The following is a 22,869-nucleotide window of genomic DNA, read 5'->3' on the forward strand; positions in this document are numbered from 1 at the left end:
AAACTAGAAAGGAAGCACGAACTATGAAAAACCCTGGCAAACAGAAAAACAAACAAAACTCTAAACATGGCAATGAAGATGAGCATATATATATATATATATATATATATATATATATATATATATATGAAAACCTGAACGCAGGACTTGGCATGGGAACAACACAGACGATCCGACAAAAACTGAATGAGAACGCACAGACTAAATACACACAGGAGGCTACTGAGAGAAGTGGGAACACATGGGGGACAGCTGACACACATGAACATAACGATGTCACAGTGGAAGAGTAAAACTAAACACGATGGACACAGGAACACAAGACCTCTTCAAAATAAAACAGGAAACATGAGAGGCAGACATGACAACATAAGACACACAGACATGAAACACACGAAGGGCAAGGGAGACTTCACAGGGGTTGAAAACACAAGGGGGAGCTAATAAGCAAAGAACATAGGAAACCTAATAAGCTTAAACATACACTATAAACATCAAAAGAACTAAAACTCAAAACATTGGGTCATAAGACCCAGGATCGTGACACTTCTGCTTTCACCTATTTTGCTAATAATGATGTTATTCAATCAGTGGTATGTGTTTAGTGGTGTATTTTAAAGTATTATATAGCTACTGATTTTTCTGTTGGATGTATCTGTCGCAAAAAATAAAAATAAAATAAAAAATAAAAATCTCACAATCTCCATGCAATGTAAATATATTGTCATATGGTTGTTTATTATTAAGTACAGAGTCAGGATGAATCAGAATAAATTCAAAAAGGTGGAAACATTATTTCAGATTTTTTTTCTGTCCTTCAGCCATAATGTTGGCTACGTTGGCTTTAAAGCAGAACTATGAATGTCTGCTTGTATGGTGACATTCATAGTTCTGCTACTGACAAAGCTCTTGAAAGTTTTTCCAAAAATCTACCGTCAACTAAAACTACTGGATGTTCTTAAGAGAGTTCTTGGTGGTGAAAAATAAGATATACACAGTAAGAAATCCCAATCTTGACATCAAAGTGGGTGGAAAGAAATCACAAGAGTGCATTAAGTGAGGAATCATGCCTGCAGATGAACAGATGAAAGGAAGCATGATTGATTCTCATCCACTGGATCAGATATATGATTCTTTCAAAAATGCTTTGAATCAAAGTTAAAAAAAAAAAAAAACTAAAATATTTATCTATCTGTCTATGAATACAATATGATAATTACGAAGAACCATTTTTATCCAAGCTGTAAATCTGTCAAAGCACCTCCAAAATGATTGGTTTGATGGCCAATTCTTGCATGCAGACAACCTGTTTCCACAAAAGCTCAGAGGTCCATGCTAGCCACTGTACTATAGACAAAATGCCAGCTTACCGGCTCTTCTTGAAATGGTTTTTGCATAGTTCAGAGTTGGGCATTGGGTCATTGTCCTGTTGTAACAGGAACTTGGTTGCAATCAAGTGGTGCTGACAGGGTATGACATGACGAAATGGAGTGGTAGCTTTTCTTGTTCATGATCCCATTATCCCATCTCTTTGCTGGTAATCAATCTTGCAATTTATCACCAGCAGACCAACGCATTTCTCCACCATTCTTGACAGATGTCAAGCACACCTCCAGCATTTTTTTCATTTCCTACTCTCAATCTTCTATTTGACCCAAACACCTTAAGCTTAAATTTGTCTGTCCATAACACTTTACCTCCTGCCCACTCTCTATGTTTTCCCCATCCTAATCTTCTCCTTTTATTAGCCATTGTCAGATATGGCATTTTCTATCCTAAGAGACTGAACATGACTGGCAGAGGACGTGTGTTTGATTTTACAGCTAGAGGTCATCTGACAAAATTAATACACATAAGTCAAAATGATCACACAAAGAGAAAATTAGAGACAAGAGAATGTTTATCTTATTTTTTTTTTCACACAATACACAGATTCAGACTAAATAACAGCATGCAAATATAATACAGTGTTTACTGCCACTAAACAGAATAGAACAGAACAATGCCTGTGGATGGAGAGCAAGAACAAAGCAGTATGCCCAGTTGTTTATCAAAAAAAGTTGCTAGATTTGACACTTTAAAAAAGTTTCCTCAAGTCTAGGAACAAAGTCACTGAGTTGTCAAAAACTATGTGAACTGAAGCATGCTAATCACTCCTGTGAGTCAGGGGAATATAAGATACCAAGCTGAGGTGCTTTTCATGTCCACAGTTAAAAAAAAAACAAAAAAAACCCTCTTTATCCCAAATTTAAAAACACTATGGAAACAAATACTTTGATATTCGTGTCTAAAATTGGCCAAACCCACTTTAAACAAGCATTAAATTATATGGTGATGGAACAAAAGAGATTATTCTGATATTAGCATAGCACCCAAGCGTATATCATGGGTTGAGTTGAGTTATGATTTGTATAACTGTGTCACTGTTACACAGTAAGTTGTACAATCGATTTAATTTAATAATTTTTAATGTACTCTGCAGAGTTTTGACCTCCAGTTTTTCAGTGTAGCTGTGTTTCATGTGAGTAGCCCCCTTGCACTGTTTTGCAAGTAAACACGATAAAGCCCGAGTACAAGTAAGCAGGCTTTGCGATCCAAATCTCAGAGTCGATTCAGCTCTAATCTGCGTATCAACAGTGGGAGTGACAGCTGTTAATCAATCAATCAAACAATCCAGGATAAAAAAAATACTAAAAAATCTACAAAAATTTGGGATTTTTTAGTAAAGGTTCCCTGTACCTATATGCTGGTTTAAACTGCAGGATACACTTTGAAGTTCTTTTGTTCACAAAAAAAGCATAAATATATGCCGCGTGTGTGCGCGTGTGTGCGCGTGTGTGCGTGTGTGTGTGTGTGTTTGAATTTGCTGGTGCAACTTTACAAAAAATCTACCTAAATGCACTTTTTAGTGACTATGTAGCTGTGGATGTGACAACCAGCAATTACACTATGGTGAATTATTATGTTTGGGGAGGACGGGCTGATGCAGGCCAGTAACCATCAGTCTTTCAAAGGCAACTGATGCAACTGTGGTAGCATATAAATAGGACAGATGCTAGACAGCATAAGGACTAGGACAAGTAGAGAGAAGCACTCTGAATATATGAGCATAGCAGCAGTCTTCATATGAAAGACTTGTTTTACTTTTTAAATTTTCTTTGTATTTCATATAGATTTAGGGGGTATTTTCTGCTAAGATTACAAACCACCATATGCCTACTATTGAACACCATTGTGTCAGTCTTGCCTCATTATTATTCTTTATCTTCTGAACTTAACAGGAAAAGAGCCAAGTGCAGAGTGGAAAATTCAACACAAAGCCCACACACGACAATGACGAGGCAGAGGGAGGCAGCAGCGAAAAGACAAAGCCCCATAAATACAACTGAGAGGACAGCATATCAACGGGAGCACAGATCTACTGCATTGCCTGAAGGATCTTTCTAAGAGCACATACTCGCACACTTCTACAAAACGCATGCACACACACACTGACACGCACTCACTTTTTCGACACACATGCACACATGCGCATATCAGCATCGTTAGCAAGAGCTGAGACACTGGAATTGTCAAAAAATTTAAAACTGTCATCTAAAAAAACCTCCATAGTAAAATGGCATGCGTTTAGAAATTTTTTTCAAAGGTAGCAATGGCACTGGTAACTTGTTTCATGATCGTTCATTTGTTGTTTACTTATCTGAGTTTTGTTCCGAGTGAGGACACTGCTTTCTAAATGTGTGATCTTTCTAGAAAATCCCTTTGCACTGGTGAGGTCTGACACTGTATCCTGTGATAAGTATATCAATTGACAAATAAAAAAGTACTCCTACCACTACTATTACTACTACTACTACTACCCAACTTAGAATATTGTTTGTCACTCATTGTAGCAAGGTTAATTTACTCCTCCACATTTTGAAATATAGAGGCTCAAGTTGGCTGGCCAACTGTTCAACATTTAATATTTCAGCACTCTTTCTGCCTTTAACACTCCAGAGGCAAAGAGCCAAAGACTCACAATGGGTCGTCTCCCTGAGAATGTGCCATGCACTGAGTAGTAACTCCTAGCTACATGTATCTGTGTTATCTGACCTTTCTGTGTCCTTTCAATAAACTGTAATTTTCAGTAAATGTGTGAAGAATAAATGGTTATTTGTGGGAAAGAAATTAGTGAGTATGTTTGTGATTAACGGCAGAAAACATTTCTTATTGCAAAGAAAGTTCCGGTTGCACGCCCTGTGAATATGAACTGCTCGAGGTCGTGGGAGACATCGGTTGATATATTTAATTGGTTATCGAAACAGTGTATGTACCTTTTGGATTATAAACATCTAATAATAAATATGAACATATTTATATCAAAAAAGCGCACTTGAGGTTTTCTTCAAAGAAATCCTACAGCTTTATTACTCATAGCCAAAAAAGGGTTGTTTTTTTTTAAAGTAAATTTGCCATGGACCGTTATGTCTCAAGCACAAATGTGGCTGGGTAAAAATGGATTCAAATTCAATAAAGCTGTACTTATGTTAAGCCTTAGTGATTTCACTTTCAATATAAAGCAGAAAATAGGGGAGGGGAAACAAGAAAATGAAAAAAACTGAAAGTTCTCATGAGGTTCGTGAAAACAGCCAGAGTTACACAAAGAAGCTTGTACACAAAGAGGAATAATAGAATTAAGACATGCAATATATATTTTATAAAAGGCACCTCCAACATCCCACTGTCTCATCGGTCTTGGTATGCAGTGTCATTTTAGAGTACTGTCAGCATTTCAAAAGCTGCTCATACTATATTGTTAACTATAAAAGCACATCTGTGGCTCCTTTAAGAGCTTTGGAAGCTCACAACTGTGTTAAGCAGCTTTATGGTCACAGCATCCCCTTCATGTGATACTTGGCTATCATCACCGAATACAACAGTGACCGTGCTGGAAAATGTTAGCCGACAGGTGGAGAATGCTATTTTAAGACGCACAATCCATCTTTTCTGTAAGTTTGACAGCTTTTCCCAGGTCGTCTCTGTGTCTTGCTGAGAAGAGAAGAAAAGAAAAGGACCACTGCCAGGATTTGGAGACCCAGGGTGCATCCTGCTAATGGTGACATTACACCTTGGAGCCAACTGTTTCCAGAACATTGGAAAGAAGAACTATGGTAAAGTTTTCCTATCAGACAGACAAGCCTGAGGTTTGATCAAAGTGGCATTGGAGTGTCTGTATGTCATATCCGTTTTACTGCCTCCTATTCACTGCTGATAATGATGTATTTTTCAAGGACAGAGAGTCAGATTTCATTCGCAGCTGACCTAGACAGGGAACCTATTCTTACATCCAGCCAAAGAGAACTGTTCAATGTGAATACAAAGTATTGACTGCTGAAAAGTTAATGCAAATTTACTTTACTGGGTAGAGATGTTCTAAGAGATTATGAAATAAAGGTAATGGAATCCCACACAGTGTTAGCATTAAGCTTTGTCCTTGAGTTCGCTACATTCTTTCTAGTTAACAAAGCTTTATACAATTAAAAAGCATATTTTAGCAGACAAGTCTGCTAAAATATAACTCTTTACAATCTTTGTTTTTCCTAGGCTATATATGCCAACCTAGAAATTATTTTTAAAAGCACCAGTGTTGGTGTTAACAAATGAAACTCTGAGACCATAATGCAGGTTGCAGGTCCCGCCTGTCTGTGGAACTTGTTTTTCCTCCGTTTGTTGAAAATGTGCAGATACCATTTGCCTGCTGGCTTTTGTTTACACGTCCCCAATCATTGGAACAAATGACGCTGCAGCAGGCCTATTGTTGTACCTGCAATAACAGTGGTCACTCCATATTTTGCGATTTAAACAAATACACCATTTTCAAAATAAGCTGCCAGCATATTTAAACTACATTGACTATTGATTTGGGTCTATGGGGACCCCTAGAGTAATTCATTTGACCCAATATAAAACAGCTTAAATAAACACACAGTCAAGCAGCCCTGAGACATCATTTCTCCAGTGTGTCCAGGGTAATACCCCTGGACTTCTTCCCAGTAGGTCTGAAACACCTCTTTGTGAGGCATCCTGGTGAGACACCTGGACCACCTCAAATGGATCCTTTTGATCTTGGAGATATCCTTCCCAAATTACCAGTGTTCTCACCCTGTTTTTAAGGCTTAGTCTAGTCACCACTGAGAGGAAGCTTATTGCAGCTGCTTCTATCTGCAGTGTCATTCTTTCTGTCACTACTCAGAGCTTATGACTATAAGTGACAGTAGGAACAAAGATCGACCTGTAAGACTGACAGGTTCACATTCACACTCAGCTGATGCTGTGTTAATCCATCTGTCAATCTTCTATTCGACTCTCCACTCACTTGTGAACAATATTCCAGAATACTTGAACTCCTCCACTTGGGGTATGAGTTAATTCCCGATCTGGAGTGGGCAGTTCGTTTTCTGAGACCCAGAGCCTCAGACTCAGAGGTGCTGACTCTCATCCTAACCATTTTACAGCTGGCTGCTAATTGATCCATTGCTGTAGGACAGGGAACCCAGAAATTCTGCCCATAAATATTATAAACAGACTCACTGACAAAGGGGAACATGGTGGAGATCACCACACACTAGGAATGAATCTGACTTATTGCTGACAGTTCAATAAGTTCTCACTATACTGTGGTTCTACAAGGATTGGAAATAATGTTTCTTCTTTAAAAAATAGGACCTAAATATTGGGCAAACACTGAGTAAATAAATAGTTCCATATCAAGTCCTCTTGTTCCCAGCTGCTGTGATGTGAATTCTGTTTTCTCAACATTTGGCATTTTCTACACTATTATACTGTTTTTAGGGTGCAGAATATTTTGGCAACTGATTGGAGGATACATACTAGCATGGCAAGTACACTTTTTATTCTATATTTTTTGGATAGTGCATCCAAAGTCTGTATGGGTGCATTACACAAATGGCAATACACTTCTTCCATGTCAGCAAATACACTGCAAAAACCCACCTCCTTAATACTAGATAAATACACTTATTTTTGGTGAAGTTTTGCTTAAAACAAGTAAAATTATCTGCCAGTGGGGTAAGTGTTTTTTTCTTATTAAGATTTCTTGAAATAAGAACAATATCCAGATTTAAATAAAGCTAAAAATAAGTATTTTACACTTATTCCAGGCAACAAATCAGAACATTGAAACTTAAAATAAGCTTTAACCACTTATTCTAGAGAACAATTAGATAGTTAAATCTTAAAATAAGCCTTACACACTTATTCCAAGCAACCAATCATGGCAATTGAAACCTAAAATAAGATTTAACCACTTGTTCTAAGCAAAATGTTGAAGAAATTAAATCTGAAAATAGGCATAAAACACTCATTCTAAGGAACAAATCAAGGCAAATAATCTAAAAACTAGTACATTAAATCATTTTAAAGATCTTAAAATAAGTTAAAAAATAATAGATTGTAGTCTAAATCTTCTTAAATTCAGTGAAATAATCTGCCAGTGCAGTAAGATAATTACACTTGATAAGAATTCTCAAAATAAGAAAAATAAAGCCAAATTAAAGCAGGCAAAGTATACTGTGTACATGACCTTTATTGGAAACAAACTCTCCAAACAGTAACAAATATTTCAGTGAATCATAGTACACAAAAATTTAAAGACACATTGTAAGTGTAACATTGTTATTTTGTGTTCCTTTTAGAAGTGCTAAACCAGTTAGCTACTCAACATATAAAATGTAATAAAAAGAGCATTTGCAATTTTAAACACAATTTGCAGAACAGATGTGTTTAAAGAAAAAAGTACTTTGTATTACATTAATAAGAATAAAAAAAAGAATTCAAGTGTAAATTGCAACTTCAAAGCTATCAGGCCCAAACCTTCCAACACAGACCTAAGTTACATCTTGCTCAAACAGCTCTACGTTTCAATAAACATTCCTACAGCCTGCCATGACTTTTTTGTATGAGCCTGTGGTGTCTTGCTCATGGATTTTGTCCTTTAACACTTCAGTCTAAATGACAGACAGAAGCGTTGCCACACATTTAGGATAGGTGAGATGCAGGGTGTAGTAGTATGCCATAAGATACAGCAAACCTTCTCCAAGGTCATCTGTGGTCAAATGTGGTGATGAGAGTGGTTCCAACTGCAATAAGACAACGGGACCCTTCAAAGAGCAGAACGGGGCTGACGCTGGATCTCCTGTTGGCAAAAGAAAAACAAAGACAAAAATTGTACAATGTACGGAAAAACTCCAAAGCTATCAGGGTAGTTCAAATACTTAACCACAAGTATGTAATTAGACTTAGACTTCACTTTATTGATCCCTTTGGGGTGCACCCTTCGGGTGATACATGAATGATGACAACCATAGATCAGATGCGCTACAGACCATATTAATGTTATTTTTCTTTAGATTGACAAATACTGTATAGAAAAAAAAATAATAATTATTTAAAAAAAAAAAAAAAAATATATATATATATATATATATATATATATATATATATATATATATATATATATATTCATGCCATTGAAAAATGTAATCAATTCTGCCTCATCACCGTTAGGATTATGTCTTTACACACTTTAGGAAATGACAAAGATACTGCACCTGTGATAGTTAAATATGTAATTATTTCCATTTTGTTTTTAATTTCTTTATGATTTTCTTTATTATTTTTATTGAAATTTTTTTTATCTCAGTGTTTGTGCCATTTCAGATTTCTGCACACCTTTTCCAAATATAAACTACATTGTTGGAGGACTTGGCATGGATAAAAAGGCCATATGCCAAATAAACTGTTAAAGTGAAGGCTTTACGGGCATTATTTGATAACAAATATGAAGAAACACAGACCTGAAGGACATCAATCAGTGCTTCACTGGCATGTCCCATCTTCTTGGGTGGTGCAACTTGTGATGGGAAGAAAGTTGGTAGTGTCCTGAACAGGGCTATGAACAGAACAGGAAAGAAAGAACTAAATCAAATTTCAGTTCAATATTCAATATTATTGCCATAATTGTAATCTTTCACTTACAACTGTTGTCACCAGAACTGCTCCTTGGTGGCAAAAGCATGTTTGATCCACCACTTGAATCTGCATCATAATCTTCTCCCTGGTCACATGGTGAGATGTCCATGAGACGCCTTTTCTTTAGTCTCATCCTAAATAAGAAAACGAAAATAGTTATATTACAGGAGTCCTAAACAAAATGTGTCGTGCTAAGTGTTTTTAAATCAAAAGCGGCAAAACTTGCCTCTTTGTGAACTTGAGCCCACAACTGTTTCCTCCTCATAAAATTTTCAGGCCCTGGAAGCAGGTCCCTTAAATCGTCCCTACTGAGGGTGTGGAGCAAGACCTCATCTATGTCTGCAGCTGTATATAAAAGTCAGTAACTTTCAGAAATGTAAAAGTTGTACATCTCTTTAAATTTATACATTTCACTGTTCAAAAAAGGAAACAATTCCAAATTGTCATTTTGTCAAATGCAATTAAATGTAATTTAAATATTTTATTGATCTGACAACATAAAACTGATTCTATGTACGCTCACTGTCAGTGTGTGCAACACAAAATTCATTTAGACATTAATTTGCATAAATATGCATATGCTTGGCCTACCATTTAGAACCGAAAGGCCGCAATCATCCAAACCCTCCATGATTTACTGGTGTAGCTTTTGTCAGAACTTTTCCCTGAGGAAAGAAAAACATATGTTTGGGTCAAAAAGAAAAACTGAGTCAAGACACCACCTGCCATGGATCCAAAGTCTATGCAATCAGACACATGGATAAGGTGCAAAAGACAGACCAAGTAGAGCCTGTGTTAATTCAATGGTTAAGTCTTATAAAATTGCTCACTTAAAATTTATGACAAGGCTATTCCAAACTAGTTTTCAAACTAAAACTAATAGTGCCCAACTGCTTGTCAAATCATTCAACAAATGACCACAGCTCAGATTAGGCCACTTCATCCATAAGAAAAAATGTTACCTCGGTTCAGCAAGGTTAAAGTGACCTGATTGATATTAATAGTTTACAACATAAATAATTGGAAGCAAGTTCACATCTTCTCCAACTTACAAGTTTATATGATTAATCATAATCTGTCGGAAATGAGGCTTAAAGTAAATCTATAGGTAAAGATGTCTTTCATAAATGTGCATTATTTTATTCCCTTGTGTTATCTTTAATTTCATTACCCAAACTGGACTTGCAAAAAATAGTAAAATAATAAAATTTGAATAAACTCATGTTGGTTAAATGTAATTTTGGTCATAAAACAGTTAACTCTTGATGACTTAAGTAAATCCTCATTTAAGTTAAATATAGATCTGTCCAACACCCCTTTTCCATAACAAAAAACAGCATTGTAAAGTTATGAGCCCGATTGCGAGATTTGTCTCAAACCAGTATCGGTCCTCCCAAGTTGCACACACAAACACACCAAGCACAGTGCAGACAGAGAGCACGCGGCTTAAGAAGGAAAAAAAAACACCGCAGCTTTTTATTTTCCGTGGGTGGGAAACACAAAACGGACTTTTGCAAAGGCGGATATCAACTGTAGTTCTTTTGTCATATAGCTATGTTAAGTATATTGAACACGAAACTAAATTTACCTAACTAGCACCATTAATAATTTTAAACTATCACTGCATGCTAACAATTCAGCATACTGAATGAACTAAGCTAGCTAGCTGGCTGGCAGTTTTGGCTAACTACCCATTGGTAGTGAACTGATAATACTGCCTCGGTAAAACTTAATATTTGACCACGACTGATGTTACTACAGTAAGTCAAAGCTAAAAGAACCCGAAATGTTTGTAAGCAAAAGTTAATTACCTCAACAGAATCCAGTCCGAACCTGCTCCCTCGTGTCCTAGCTCCGATTCAAACAGTGAGATAATGGACAGAGCCACTTGAGGGCAGCCAGGGGGGAGGTAGTGTTACATATTTTCGTCTGTGTAAAGCTTGTAAAACGTGAACATAACATGCATAATGAACCTGCATTCGAAAAACTAATTTTAACAAATAACCCATCAATTACTATGACTGTTGTAGTAGTCTTTACAATTACATTACTACACAAGTTAAATGCAGACTTGGTATAAACCACCCCTTCAAACCTGGTATTGACCTCTACTACTCTGCCCGCCAAGAACTTCTTTCAGGTCTTTTCCCCAAACAAGATGGCGTGTTGGAGGTGTGGGATTTGTTTTGTTTTTGTTGCCTTAACAGTAAAGTCTCTTTTGAGCCATATTAATACAATTCATAGCAGTAGTCCAGACTTTTGTGTGATATGTGGGATGGTTGTACCGAGGAATACAGGAACCTAATCTAGTGCTAATACATTATTTAACTTTTTAATATGAACTAGACTATGGAACACCAAAGTGTTAAAACATGTCATTTAATTTTTATTTTACATTGTGTATTTTTATAATATTTTATTAAATATTTATTTCACTACTATTCTTTTTTGTAATAATAGAAACATTTTGAGACACTTTAATTTTAAGCACCTGTTTAAGCAGCAGCCAATGAGCGTTCAGGTCCCACCCTGATTGCCTGAATAAGAAATTCAGTTGTTAAATGACCTCAAATAAATACACCATTATGAAAAACCCCATTATGAAACAAAAACAGACTTGGGGAAAAAGAGATTTTGGAATATAAATTCATCTAATTTAATAAAATGTCTCAAAAAATGTTCTATAATTCATAAAAAAAAATTTAATGCTACTTTAGCTTCAAGTGACAACAGATTAAAACAATCCCCTGGACAAATGCTTATATTGATCAAGATTTTGCCATTCTTTTATCAAGTTTATTTTTGATTTAATTGAAATTGTTAAAATACTTTTTGCCCCAGTTGTGTCTTTACAAACTGTGTCCAAACTAAAAAAAAATGATAGAAGATTACATGCTGCATCTTCCCTCTCAGATTATTGCCCTGGGACCTGTAATTTGTCATACGTGTATGAAATCGAGTCTAAACGCAGTTTTTTAAAAAAAAAAACAATGGTCAGCCGAATTAAACTTTAAGAATGTGAGCAAGTCTCTTGTAAACCACAATCAGCTGCTGGAGTGTTGTCAAAGTGAAGCAGGAACTGAGCATCCAATATTTGTAAATGAGAAAGGACTAGGTCCTGTATCAGAGGTTGCTAATATGGAGTTTTTGGTGATTGAAGATGCTATACATTATGCCGTTAGAGTAAAGTGGCTTATTTTACATGGTAACAAATACATCTGTGACACGTCTCAGGTCTAAATATACCTTCCAATGATTGACTTTCTTATTTCAAGGAAAAAGGTGAATGTTTCTTATTTTAAGATAATTTTTTGTTTTACACTCTATCTAAAAGCTATTTTTGCTTGAAATAAAGGTGAAATGGTTCATTTTTAGATTTACAGACTAAATAAGAAAAAAAAGGAATATATACTTAAAACAAGTCTAATCATCTAACACATGAGACTGGAAACTAGTTTGTAATGTTCAAAACAAGATGGACAAGATAATCTGGCTAAATTTAAGACAATAAATCTTGTTAAGCTACAAGAAATTTGCAGTGTAATCACAGATTATTGATCACTGGACCTAAGAGCTAGGACACTTGGAAACTAGGAGCTATGAGAAAACTAGGAGTAGCAAGGAAACCAAGGAGCACAGGGAAAACACGGCAATGTGGACAATGCGACAATGAGCAGAAAGAGACTGAGGACTCGAGGATGGGAAACAGGAGGGAACACAGCTGAAACTAATCAAACAGGGAGGAAGCAAAACTGAACATATTGAACACAGGATGAGAGACTGTCAAAATAAAACAGGAAAGACAAAAAGGTGCAGACTAAGACACAAGGGCTTGACACTGGGACCAGGGGAGAAACAGACGTGGAAACATAGCTGACTGGGGAAGAAAGAGAACACGGACACAGGGGTTAAACACACATGAAGGCTGTATCCCAATTCAGGGTCTGCAGCCTTAAAGTTCGCAGCCTCAACGACCGCGTACTTAAAAACCGCTAAGGCCGGAAGTGCGAGGCTTGTGAAATGGGACGGTCTAGCCTCCGTCACGCTGCCCAGGTTGCCTAGCAACCATGACACTAACAGCTGGAAACGTTTCATACAGCTTTGTTTGACAGAAATGAAGGAGAACATATTTTGTTCATTTGTTTGTTTCTACATGAGCTTTGATCATTCTCTGTAAGATTAAGTATATTGTAAAGTAAAGGCTTTAAAACCAAGTTAGTACAAACGTCACTAATGTCACAAAACTTTGCCGACATGTGGCCAACAGGAATGTTTTAATGTTCTTCGTTATTAAACATTTGCACATAAATAAGTGACATAATATTCAGTACTTACTTAAAGTTTACTCTTTGGCGCCCCTCATCCGCCGTTTTTTTTTTCGGCAAAATTATCCACACCCACCGCCGCGCTATGCATTCTGGGATGTGTTGGGCCACGAAGTCTACACCGCCACGTCCTTAAAATTCGGGGAAATGAAGGACGCGTTTGAGGGCCGCATTTTGAGCAGCCTTTAAGGCTGCAGACCCTGAATTGCGATACAGCCGAAGACAAGACTGACTAAATGTGGAATGTGGACACAGAGGAAGCAAGGAAACAGAACCACGAATAACACTAAATCTAAGAATATTAATAAAACTAGAACACACATAAACATTGGGTCACCCACCCAGGACCATGACAGATACAGTGTGTAACAATGAATAAAAATCTGACTTGTTTGTTCACAAGAAAACTTTCAGTTTGACCTTCAAGGGCATTTTCAGTTGAACATTAAATCCTGTACAAACAAAATAAAAGGGTTTTGTTATGGCTCTAAACTCTCTCTTTTTTTAAATCAATAACTTCTCTTCGCAGCAGACGTGGTAAAATGTTCACTCCTCACAAAGCTGAGAGCAGCAATGCTTTCAAAAAACTTCAAACACAGCATCATGTTATGCTGCATAATCACATTCCTGCAATGGTAGCTGCAGTATTTACTTATGTGTGCTGCAAAATATTATTTATAATAACAATGAAAATCTGTATTAGGGAAAGTGTCAAACAACAACTGTATCTGCTCTTTCACAAAAATGTTCATTTCTCTCTTGGTTGTTTATTTTTATATTTCATTTCAAATAAATAAATCTTCATACGATTTTCCCAATCCCCCACCTTTTGTTTTGGTTCTAAACGTGCCAGCTTCTTAATCATAATTGTGCAGATGGATAATAGTACAAGGAGCCTGCATTCAAGCAGTGAACATTTTAACTAAATAGCAATGACAATGTAAAGAAACAAGGCAAACACTGAACCATCCAAGTTCCTCACTCAAAATGCTCTTTACCAGCTTCCATAGGTGATGAATTCATTGACACTTTGGGAACTAAAGTGACAGATGTGTGACCAAACAAGAAAAAAAGAGCATGTAACCAAAACTGGAGCACATAATTCACTTAATTTTTCAAGTTAGTGACTTTATAGGTGATTTGCTACCTAACCAAATACCCAAGGCGGACAAAACATAATAGATTAAATAGATAGGTTTTCTTGTGCAATATGTTACCGATACGACGGTACTAAACCAATTTCCTTACCAACTGGACTTCCCAGAGGCAGTACTTGATGCCTCTGACTCCTTTTTTTTTCAAATGCATGGCAGTAATAGTGAGCAGAAGTTTGCCTCTAATAAAAAAGAAGAAACCCTGCAAACATGGTTGAAAAAGTCACGAAGAACCGCCTGATCAAAACAGGTCACATCATGACGCACAAACTGAACTGAAACAGACATTTTTCAGCAGTACTTCAAAATGTAGTGGAGGTCCAGTGATACAAAAGAAGGGAATGTCAATCAGATTACTGAAATGAAGAAATTAAACCCACATGGCTTTGTCTGTCTTTTGTTTTGTTGACATCTGTGTAACTGACAGCTAATCTGGTTACTGAAAGGTTGTGAACACTCACACACCACCCAGTATTAGCAAAGCCTCTTTTTTGTTGTTCTTTTGACTAAATAAATAAAACTTTTATGCTGTTTATCTTTTTTCTACTTGTAAATTCTGCTTCACTTGTTGCACGGTGCCCTTAACATGTGGGACTGTTGCAAACATTCCCACTCCTTTGATGTAACCATTAAAAAGCTGTGATGTGAGCAGTTCACTGTGTAGGCAGGAAGCTCACAGGGATGGAAAATCTCCCTCAGAGTGTGAGGTCTTTTTACCTTTTTATCCTTCACTAGCTTGAGAATATTTTTTATTTATTTCCATTTATTCATGCGATGAATTACAAACAGATATTCCTGCTTTTGGGGGTATATATTCCCTCTAAGTTATGCATTGTAGATGACTACAATATCACAGAATCACTATTAATAGTTATACTGCATTATGGTCCACACATTATTCTTCTGTCATTCCCAGCAAATAAATGTTATATTGAATCTGTTAAATAATATCTAAGGGTGTGGATAAGAGGTAAAAATTAAACAACTTCATTCTTCTACACACACCTGTCTACCCTACTGGAGTCAAAGGAGTTAAGAGATGGAATTCTCATACAATTATAAATGGCTAACCAGGACCACGGATATGTTTTAAGACAGCAAAGGTCAGTTGTATTATGACAGTGAATAGCTCACGTCTTAAGCTCAGAAACCTAATTAAACACTCCTTCTAATTACGCAGCCCGGAACCACATCTTAAAATTCTGCTGTTGGGGGTGATACCGCATTGAGACACATGCGAATGACAGCAAAAGCTTTATAGAGCGTGCACAAGTGTGTCAAGATTGCCCACTTCATCTCCTCTTTTCTCCACAGCTCTTAAAGCTCAGCTTGCTAATGTTCTGAGAGAGTAAATGATTTTAATGAGGTGCAGGATAGTGATGGAAGAGCTGCTTTGCACACCCATCAATTCTAAGCCTGGTGGAAAGCAACCCTGAGTCACAAAACTGATCCAGATCATTTATAAGCAGTTATTTTAAACCTGTTTTGAGTAAGCACCGAGTCCAAATGGGTAGATGTCTGTCACAGATTAGGTTTGACTTTTAATATTCTGCTATGAAACACCCATAAATACCAGGACTCCTACTTGGCAAACACCACCCACTTGGCAGCTAATTAGACTACAGCAGCAGGAAACTACTTCCAAATACAAATGTCTTGTACCTCCTTGTACCCCCAGGTGTTTAAAATGTGTTAATTTCCTCAATTTTACTCAATTTATCACCAGCTAACCAATTAGGAAATCCAATTACTGGCATATGAATTCTATGCAAACAGTGTCAGTGAATTAGAATATTGTGAGCATTGCTCATGAACAAAGTTTTACATAAAGCTTAACCATGAATTTAACAACCATTATTTTGTACAATATTTCATTGCTATGTAAACCTAAAAGCCTTTTTCTCCTCAGAATGTATGTTATAGTAGTTTAATGACAAAGATTCATCGGGGCTATACTATTGTGAGATCCAGCTTTTTGTTTATCCGTATTTTCATGTATGAGAAAAACGCTGATGCTTAGAAGGTGGTTTTTTTTGTTTATCTTGTTCCATTTCAGTCCATCTCTATTTTGCCAATATCAGCAGCTCCCAGGCTCTTGGACCTACTTTCCGGCTGAGTGTGAAACATTTCTTAAGACCAGTCTTTAACATTCAGGGGAGCGTAAAAAGGACATTTGAAAAGTTAATCGCTGTTTGAGTTGCTGACTATTCTTCTTTCCATTCTGATTTGACACCTTTTTAAGTTACGTGTTATGTTTGATCCTTTAATGGTCAAAACCTACTTTATTTTACGGTGCAATTCAGGGAGGCTGCTGCCGCTATATGCAAAGTCTGGAGTGCCAGAGAAAGAGCTAGCAAAAATAAATTATTCTGAACTGCAATACAACAGCCCAAGGGCGTAGATTTGGCATGGACGGAAGGGACATGTCCCCACCAATATTCAGCGATTATTGAATTGTCCCCACCAATAATTTGATCTCTTCGAGTAAAGAAAAACTAACCCGATAGAAAGAAAAAAAAAGATCTGTCAGCGTCTCATTCACCCAGCGGTGCAGAAAGAGTTAAATTACGTTCTCTACTGCAGCGGTCTCCAACCTTTTTTGCGCCACGGACCGGTTTATGCCCGACAATATTTTCACGGACCGGCCTTTAAGGTAATACAACAAAATAAAACTAGTACCGGTACCGAAAAAAAAGAAAATTTATTCATAACACACGTGAAAAGACCAAGGAAAACCGAGTAAACGATAAAAACGGTAACAAAATAACGCTGAAAACCGATAAAAACCCTGAAAACTATATATTTCACACCTGAGCCTCAACTCTCGCGGCCCGGTACCAAACGACTCACGGACCGGTACCGGTCCGAGGCCCGGGGGTTGGGCACCGCTGCTCTACTGGAGTCCTACCTCATGTGACAAATATGGCCAATGTGATTGGCTGTGCCTTTCGGGGAGCTCTGTTTAGTTTTAGCAGCGGCAAGCTTGCGCTGCTAGGAGGAGAGGAGGATGGCAGCAAAAAGGAAGAACCTGGATATAAGTATTTTTCAAAGAAACCTGTAAGTCACTTAAAGCCAAATTAACTCATAAAATGTGTCCGTCATAATAACGTTACAGGCTATGCTAGGCTTTGGCCCACATCAGTCTAAAATTGTATGTAACCACGAATAACGTGTTTTGTAAACTAACTGCACAACAGGCAGCACTATTAGTTATCTCAGTCTCAGAGTAGAATTTCTAATTTTGATTGAAACTGTCAGAGAAAACGGCAGCTTTGAGCAAGCCAGGATATTATTTTACAGAGGCTGTTAAAATTATATGTCTAACATTAAAATGTTGGTGACACAATAATGTCATCCTAATGGCACTGACATATTCATAGGGTTAATTTTTGAGACAAAATATCATGAGGTAGTCATGATTTTGCAAATATCCACCTTGTAGTGCAGTTTGCACAACTTGTTTTAAAAATGCACTCACCCTACAAACATTACAGATGAGTCAAGATCTGCACAAACTGACAGAAACACTGAAGCAGCTCCACATTTTATTCTTATTGTCATGTATGTCTTATTTGTCAGGTGACAGAAGAACCAACACAAAGCTCAGAGAGTAATGGTGACACAAGATCACAGGTGAAGTTGGATGATGACTTGGTGGTTCATGACTGTATTTGAAGCACATGTGTGACTGCATGTATTTGGAATATCTCACTGTTATTTATCAGGTGACAGAGGCAGCTCTGCCATGTTGTAGCTCGGACAGAGGTGAAGAGGCGAGGTCACAGGTGACTGACTGATGATTTGGTGCTATAGATTAACTAGTGTTTATTATCATGACAGTTGTTAGGCTGCTGATGTAAATTGTTTCATTAGTGTATATTTGACAAAGAATCTGAATTGACATGTCTCACTTTTTATATGGTATGAATCAGTGTGTTATTTTATCAGGTGGCAATATGTCCTAGTGCAGTCAGAGGGGAAGAGCCAGGGCCAAAGGTGAGGCACATCAAGCACATAATAATAATTGTAATCTGAGGATAAAACGCAGGTACTGAGGCTGAAAGAAGCTTCAGTGCTCTCAGAAGACTAAAAAGATGGCTAAGGTTAACAATGACTCGAATGAGATTAAACAATGCTGCTGCATGTCCACCAGGAGAGACTGGACAGTACAGATGTAAAACAAATATGCGAGCAGTTTATCTCAGTTAACGAGAGGAGAAGGCATGTGTGTGGCCCCTTCACATAGCGGACATTAAGTTGTTGTGTGGGTCACCAGTAGTCCATGTCTGTTGCTGTAACAGTAGTCCATGTTTAGAATAAAAAGTCCCAGCTCACTGATTTGATCGGAGCAATAGTGCCTAAACTGTTGCATAATTTTGCTGAGAGATCTTTTACTTTGTGGTAATCTTAGATGAGTAGTTTTATGGACAAAAACCAGCAGGTCATTCAGTGTTCCCTTAGTGCTAATGTGTTAGAGATGTTGGTGTGTTATAACTGAAGTAATGTTGTTAAGTCCTTAAAGTCATATTCTTTTATTGTCATGACTGTATTTGAAGCTATTTTTATGTTTGTATGATACCTGATTTATATGGCTTATGGCTGAAGTAAACTAAAGTCTAAAATACTTAGTCAGTCATTTGTTTAATAGTAATTTAACATTATATAATTCAAATGTAAAACTATGAATTGTAATTTTAAATGGTTTAAAGGCATGTAGAATAGCATATGTAGGCAAGTATATTTCTCCTTTTTTATCAAGAAGCAAAGACAAAAAGGGGGAAAAAAGAAACAGGACAGGGATTGGTGGTTGAATCATCCGTCCCCACCAATGCCAAAACCAAATCTACGCCCTTGCAACAGCCTATTGCTTTATTCCATATTTGAATAAGTGTATATTCATTTTTTTAAAAATCAGATGGCAAATGGCAGGTAAGAGTTTGAATTTCTTTGTTCAAAAGCCACAATCAAAAGTAACCAAATTAAAAAAAAGTTTAAAAACTTTTATGATGCTTTGTTTTTATTTCCTTCACAAATTACTCTCATTGTATTGTTCATATTGGGTTGTTACTTCAAAATAGATTTCTATATGTCAAGGACAAAACATTTCTGGACGGACTGTACTGTTGTTATTAAACCCATGCACGGAAACACACACACACACACACACACACACACACACACACACACACACACACACACACGTATATATAAAACTGTTAAGGTCAGTTCTGTGATAGAAAGTAAGGCACACTGAAGTATTTATTTAACCATTTAATAAGTCCATAATTTCTGGTGTCTCAGATGTAGTTCCTGTTGTTTCTTCAGTTGCTTTCTGTCACTCATTATGTATTGTGGATACTGAGGTGTGGCAGGGTGTGGCTTGGGCACGGCAGCAGGGGAGGATGAGACACACCGGAGCTCAATCAGCTCATCACGCCTCCCCCATTCAAAAGAGTGTGCAGGGACCTGGGGGCTGTTGTTGTAGTTGTTGTGTGTGGCTGTACCTGGAAAACTGCAGCCGACTGCTGTGAGAGAAGCAACCGGGAATAAATTGTGTTAAACGAGCGAACTATGAGGTTGGGTCCATGATTCCCGTTAGAGAGATCTACTGGCTTACAGCCAGAATGAGGTCAGGGAAGAATATATGGAATATCAAATGAAAATATAATTACCAAGGTGTGTCATTTGTTTTTAATTACTAAAACTTAAATTAGATAATTAATTATTCCCTAGTTAAATGCACTATAAAATAAAAATGTTTTTAACAACCCAAATGTGAACAATATTACTTCATTTGATTTAATTATTTATATTCACAATAAAAGTAGTCTCATGGTGCTATTGAAAAGGAAAGAACCTACAATAGACAAAAGAAGTCCCATCTGTTGCTGGGTTGGGTGAGGTGGAAAGAGATGACAGAAATAAGGAACACAGAGAGGCTACAAGAAACAGACAGGTTAAAAAAGACAAATGGCATTAGAGAGGGAATGGTACAAGTTAACGACATGCAATTGGATTGGGAGTGAAAGAGCAGAGTTGGAGATCCACCAGCAGCCTGACCGTAAAATGAGAGAGGATTTCATCCCCTGATCCACAGCTGAGCTTTATCAAAAAGCTTTAAACTTAATATTTAGAGTAGAGAGGGTTTTTTTCCCCCCCAACATCATCCAATCCAAACTAGGGGCTAGAACCACAGCAAAGCCTGAGGGGCTGAGCTGTCAGTTTCTTTGTCTGTAAGGATTGAAATTCAATTCTGTATTTAACAGTGAACCAACGAATAGAAGATAATATGGGAAAATATAATCTCTCTGTCTAGTCCATGTTAGGAAATATTTTGGATCAATTGAAGGCTTTACAGTGAGGGAGAACCAGATAATAAGGAATTATAGTAGTTTTTCAGGACCGTCCTGAGACAACATGCTTCTTGTTCAGAAGAAAAAGGCTGGATATTTGTTCATGTGTCAATTAAGACATAATGTTCAAGAATGTCCCTTTAGGTTTGTCACAGCAGTACTGAAGGCCAAGGTAAATCCATCCAAATGAAGTACCTGGTAAGACAGAGATTTACCTGAGATTAAGGAATGCATTCATACCAAAAAGTTGCTTCCAGCACAGAACTCTGTGGAACTCAACCTTTGTGTCTGAGAAAGTTTTCCCATTTAGATGGCCTAATTGTAGTTTTTTAGATAAAGACTATTTTGTCTTTGCCGCAAAATGTGATCAGCTCTTTGGTGCATTAGCAAAAAATGGGACGGCAGCTCTGACCATGTCTGCTTTAATAAAACTGGAAAGTTGAGCCGGTGCAGACTCAGCAGCACTTTCAGATTAGCATCTATGAAAATTTCTAAAGGTAAGTTTAACCAGGAGTTTTGCCAATAATCCACTTTTTCATTCATATTTTAATTCTCCCCGTAGATATTGACAGTTAATCATGCCATATGTTGAACAAGCCTTTTAACTGAGCTTATTTTTTGTTATCAATAATAGACTTTGTGAAAAATCAGGATGTCATCACAGGACAACCACTGCCCACATAAGCATATGTGGGCATTAAACAGCATATAAAGTATTTATATAAAGTCTAAAACAGCAATGATATTAATCAGTTTAACACTGATGGGAACATTTTTTGCTGAATACTGCAATTATTTTAGTTTTGATAAAAGTAATATGTGAGGTAATATGAGGTATTTTTGTTTTATTGTTTCTTTTCCTAAAGAAATGGTTTGAAATTTTCCATCCACCATTGTCATTTTTAGTTAATAATAAATTATTGTTGGTAATACAGTAGTTATTTATTTAACTGTAGTAGTAATAATATTTTACAATTATTTAGACAGGAAGGGTAAAGATGCAGAAGGTAAAGATGTCCATGTAAAGTGCAGACCTTAGTTATTTCATCTGAACTGAGCACTACATCATGTATGTTATGTGAGAATTTAGATAAAATTTACAATACAGTTTCTGTAAGGCAAAATAAATCATTATGTTGATTAATGATCAAGTTATTAGATAAATTATGACAAATATAAAATGTATACACATCCAAACAAACAAATGTTGTTCATTTTATTACCATGAGAAGAACAAATTTGCAGGGGGGTGCAAGTAATGTACTAACAAATAATACAATGTAAGCATGGCATGGGATTCTCCAAAAACAGTGCAGCACTTCAGATAAAAGAAGGCTGAAGAAGAATCAGTAAGTTGTGTGAACTTTAATTTTTTAATCTTTAATTGCTAATTGCTAACTGCTTACAGACCTGATAAAACTGTATTGGGGTATTTCAGTCTGTGCAACTGGCAGTAAATTAACCAAAATAAGTATTAAGTAGGGCACCTTTATACTCAAAGTTAGATTCAGTCACTATGCAAAAGAGAGCTAAGAGATCAGCTAGCAGCAGAATACTGCTGTGCATTGCAAATAAAAAATGTAAATAAAAATAAAACAGGCAAACAAACATGCAATGCTCTATATATGAAATCTCTAACTAGCACAAGTAAGCAGGCACTGCCTGTCTTGGTGCCCTACACTGGGTTGAGAAAAAAAAATCAACAAGTCTCTCAAATATATTCAGCCTAATGTCTTTTAATTCACTATAATTCATACTCCCTCTGTTTTATTAGCACTTGCAATAATCATTCTATGGCCAAAAAACACGGTATAAGCACATAAGACTCAACAATTCTACATTAACTTTTAAAATCCTTAATTTGACACTAAATTGTATTAAATAGAATTGATGTGGCCCAATTATAAAGTATAATGCAATGAAAAGGACAAAGAGTACAAGACTAAATAACAGTAAGTAATTTCAAATATTCATCTGACTGGAAAAAAAAATGGACACAATGAC

The 22,869-nt window shown here is 36.7% G+C and overlaps 1 protein-coding gene and 3 long non-coding RNA genes across 6 annotated transcripts in view; 3 read left to right on the forward strand and 1 right to left on the reverse strand.

The window, feature by feature from the left end:
- The window catches only part of luzp2 (leucine zipper protein 2), a 155,057-nt gene extending 150,887 nt beyond the window's left edge, over nt 1-4,170 (forward strand). For both annotated transcript variants that reach the window (XM_085154362.1, XM_085154366.1), the window contains one exon: nt 3,282-4,170. In XM_085154362.1, coding sequence (XP_085010488.1) covers nt 3,282-3,389 — 108 coding nt within the window. In that variant the 3' untranslated portion in view covers nt 3,390-4,170. The remainder of the gene's footprint in view (nt 1-3,281) is intronic.
- A 4,364-nt stretch (nt 4,171-8,534) lies between these two features.
- On the reverse strand, nt 8,535-10,884 carry LOC146525299 (uncharacterized). Of its 2 annotated transcripts, XR_014873145.1 has the most exons (5): nt 10,845-10,884; nt 9,625-9,698; nt 9,260-9,378; nt 9,040-9,167; nt 8,535-8,953 (listed from the first exon to the last, which is right to left on the reverse strand). It is a non-coding gene; the product is annotated as an uncharacterized LOC146525299 (long non-coding RNA). The 2 variants fall into 2 exon arrangements; XR_014873144.1 differs by lacking the exon at nt 10,845-10,884 and having other exon boundaries at nt 8,536-8,953; nt 9,625-10,332.
- On the forward strand, nt 10,767-12,170 carry LOC146525300 (uncharacterized). Its single transcript, XR_014873151.1, has 2 exons — nt 10,767-10,878; nt 10,973-12,170. It is a non-coding gene; the product is annotated as an uncharacterized LOC146525300 (long non-coding RNA).
- Nucleotides 12,171-13,542: 1,372 nt separating this feature from the next.
- Nucleotides 13,543-19,713, forward strand: LOC146525301 (uncharacterized). The gene is made up of 2 exons (XR_014873149.1): nt 13,543-18,297; nt 18,461-19,713. It is a non-coding gene; the product is annotated as an uncharacterized LOC146525301 (long non-coding RNA).
- The last annotated feature ends 3,156 nt before the right edge of the window (nt 19,714-22,869 follow it).

The sequence above is a fragment of the Neolamprologus multifasciatus genome, chromosome 1, assembly GCF_963576455.1.
Source record: "Neolamprologus multifasciatus chromosome 1, fNeoMul1.2, whole genome shotgun sequence".
NCBI classification, from domain to species: Eukaryota; Metazoa; Chordata; class Actinopteri; order Cichliformes; family Cichlidae; genus Neolamprologus; species Neolamprologus multifasciatus.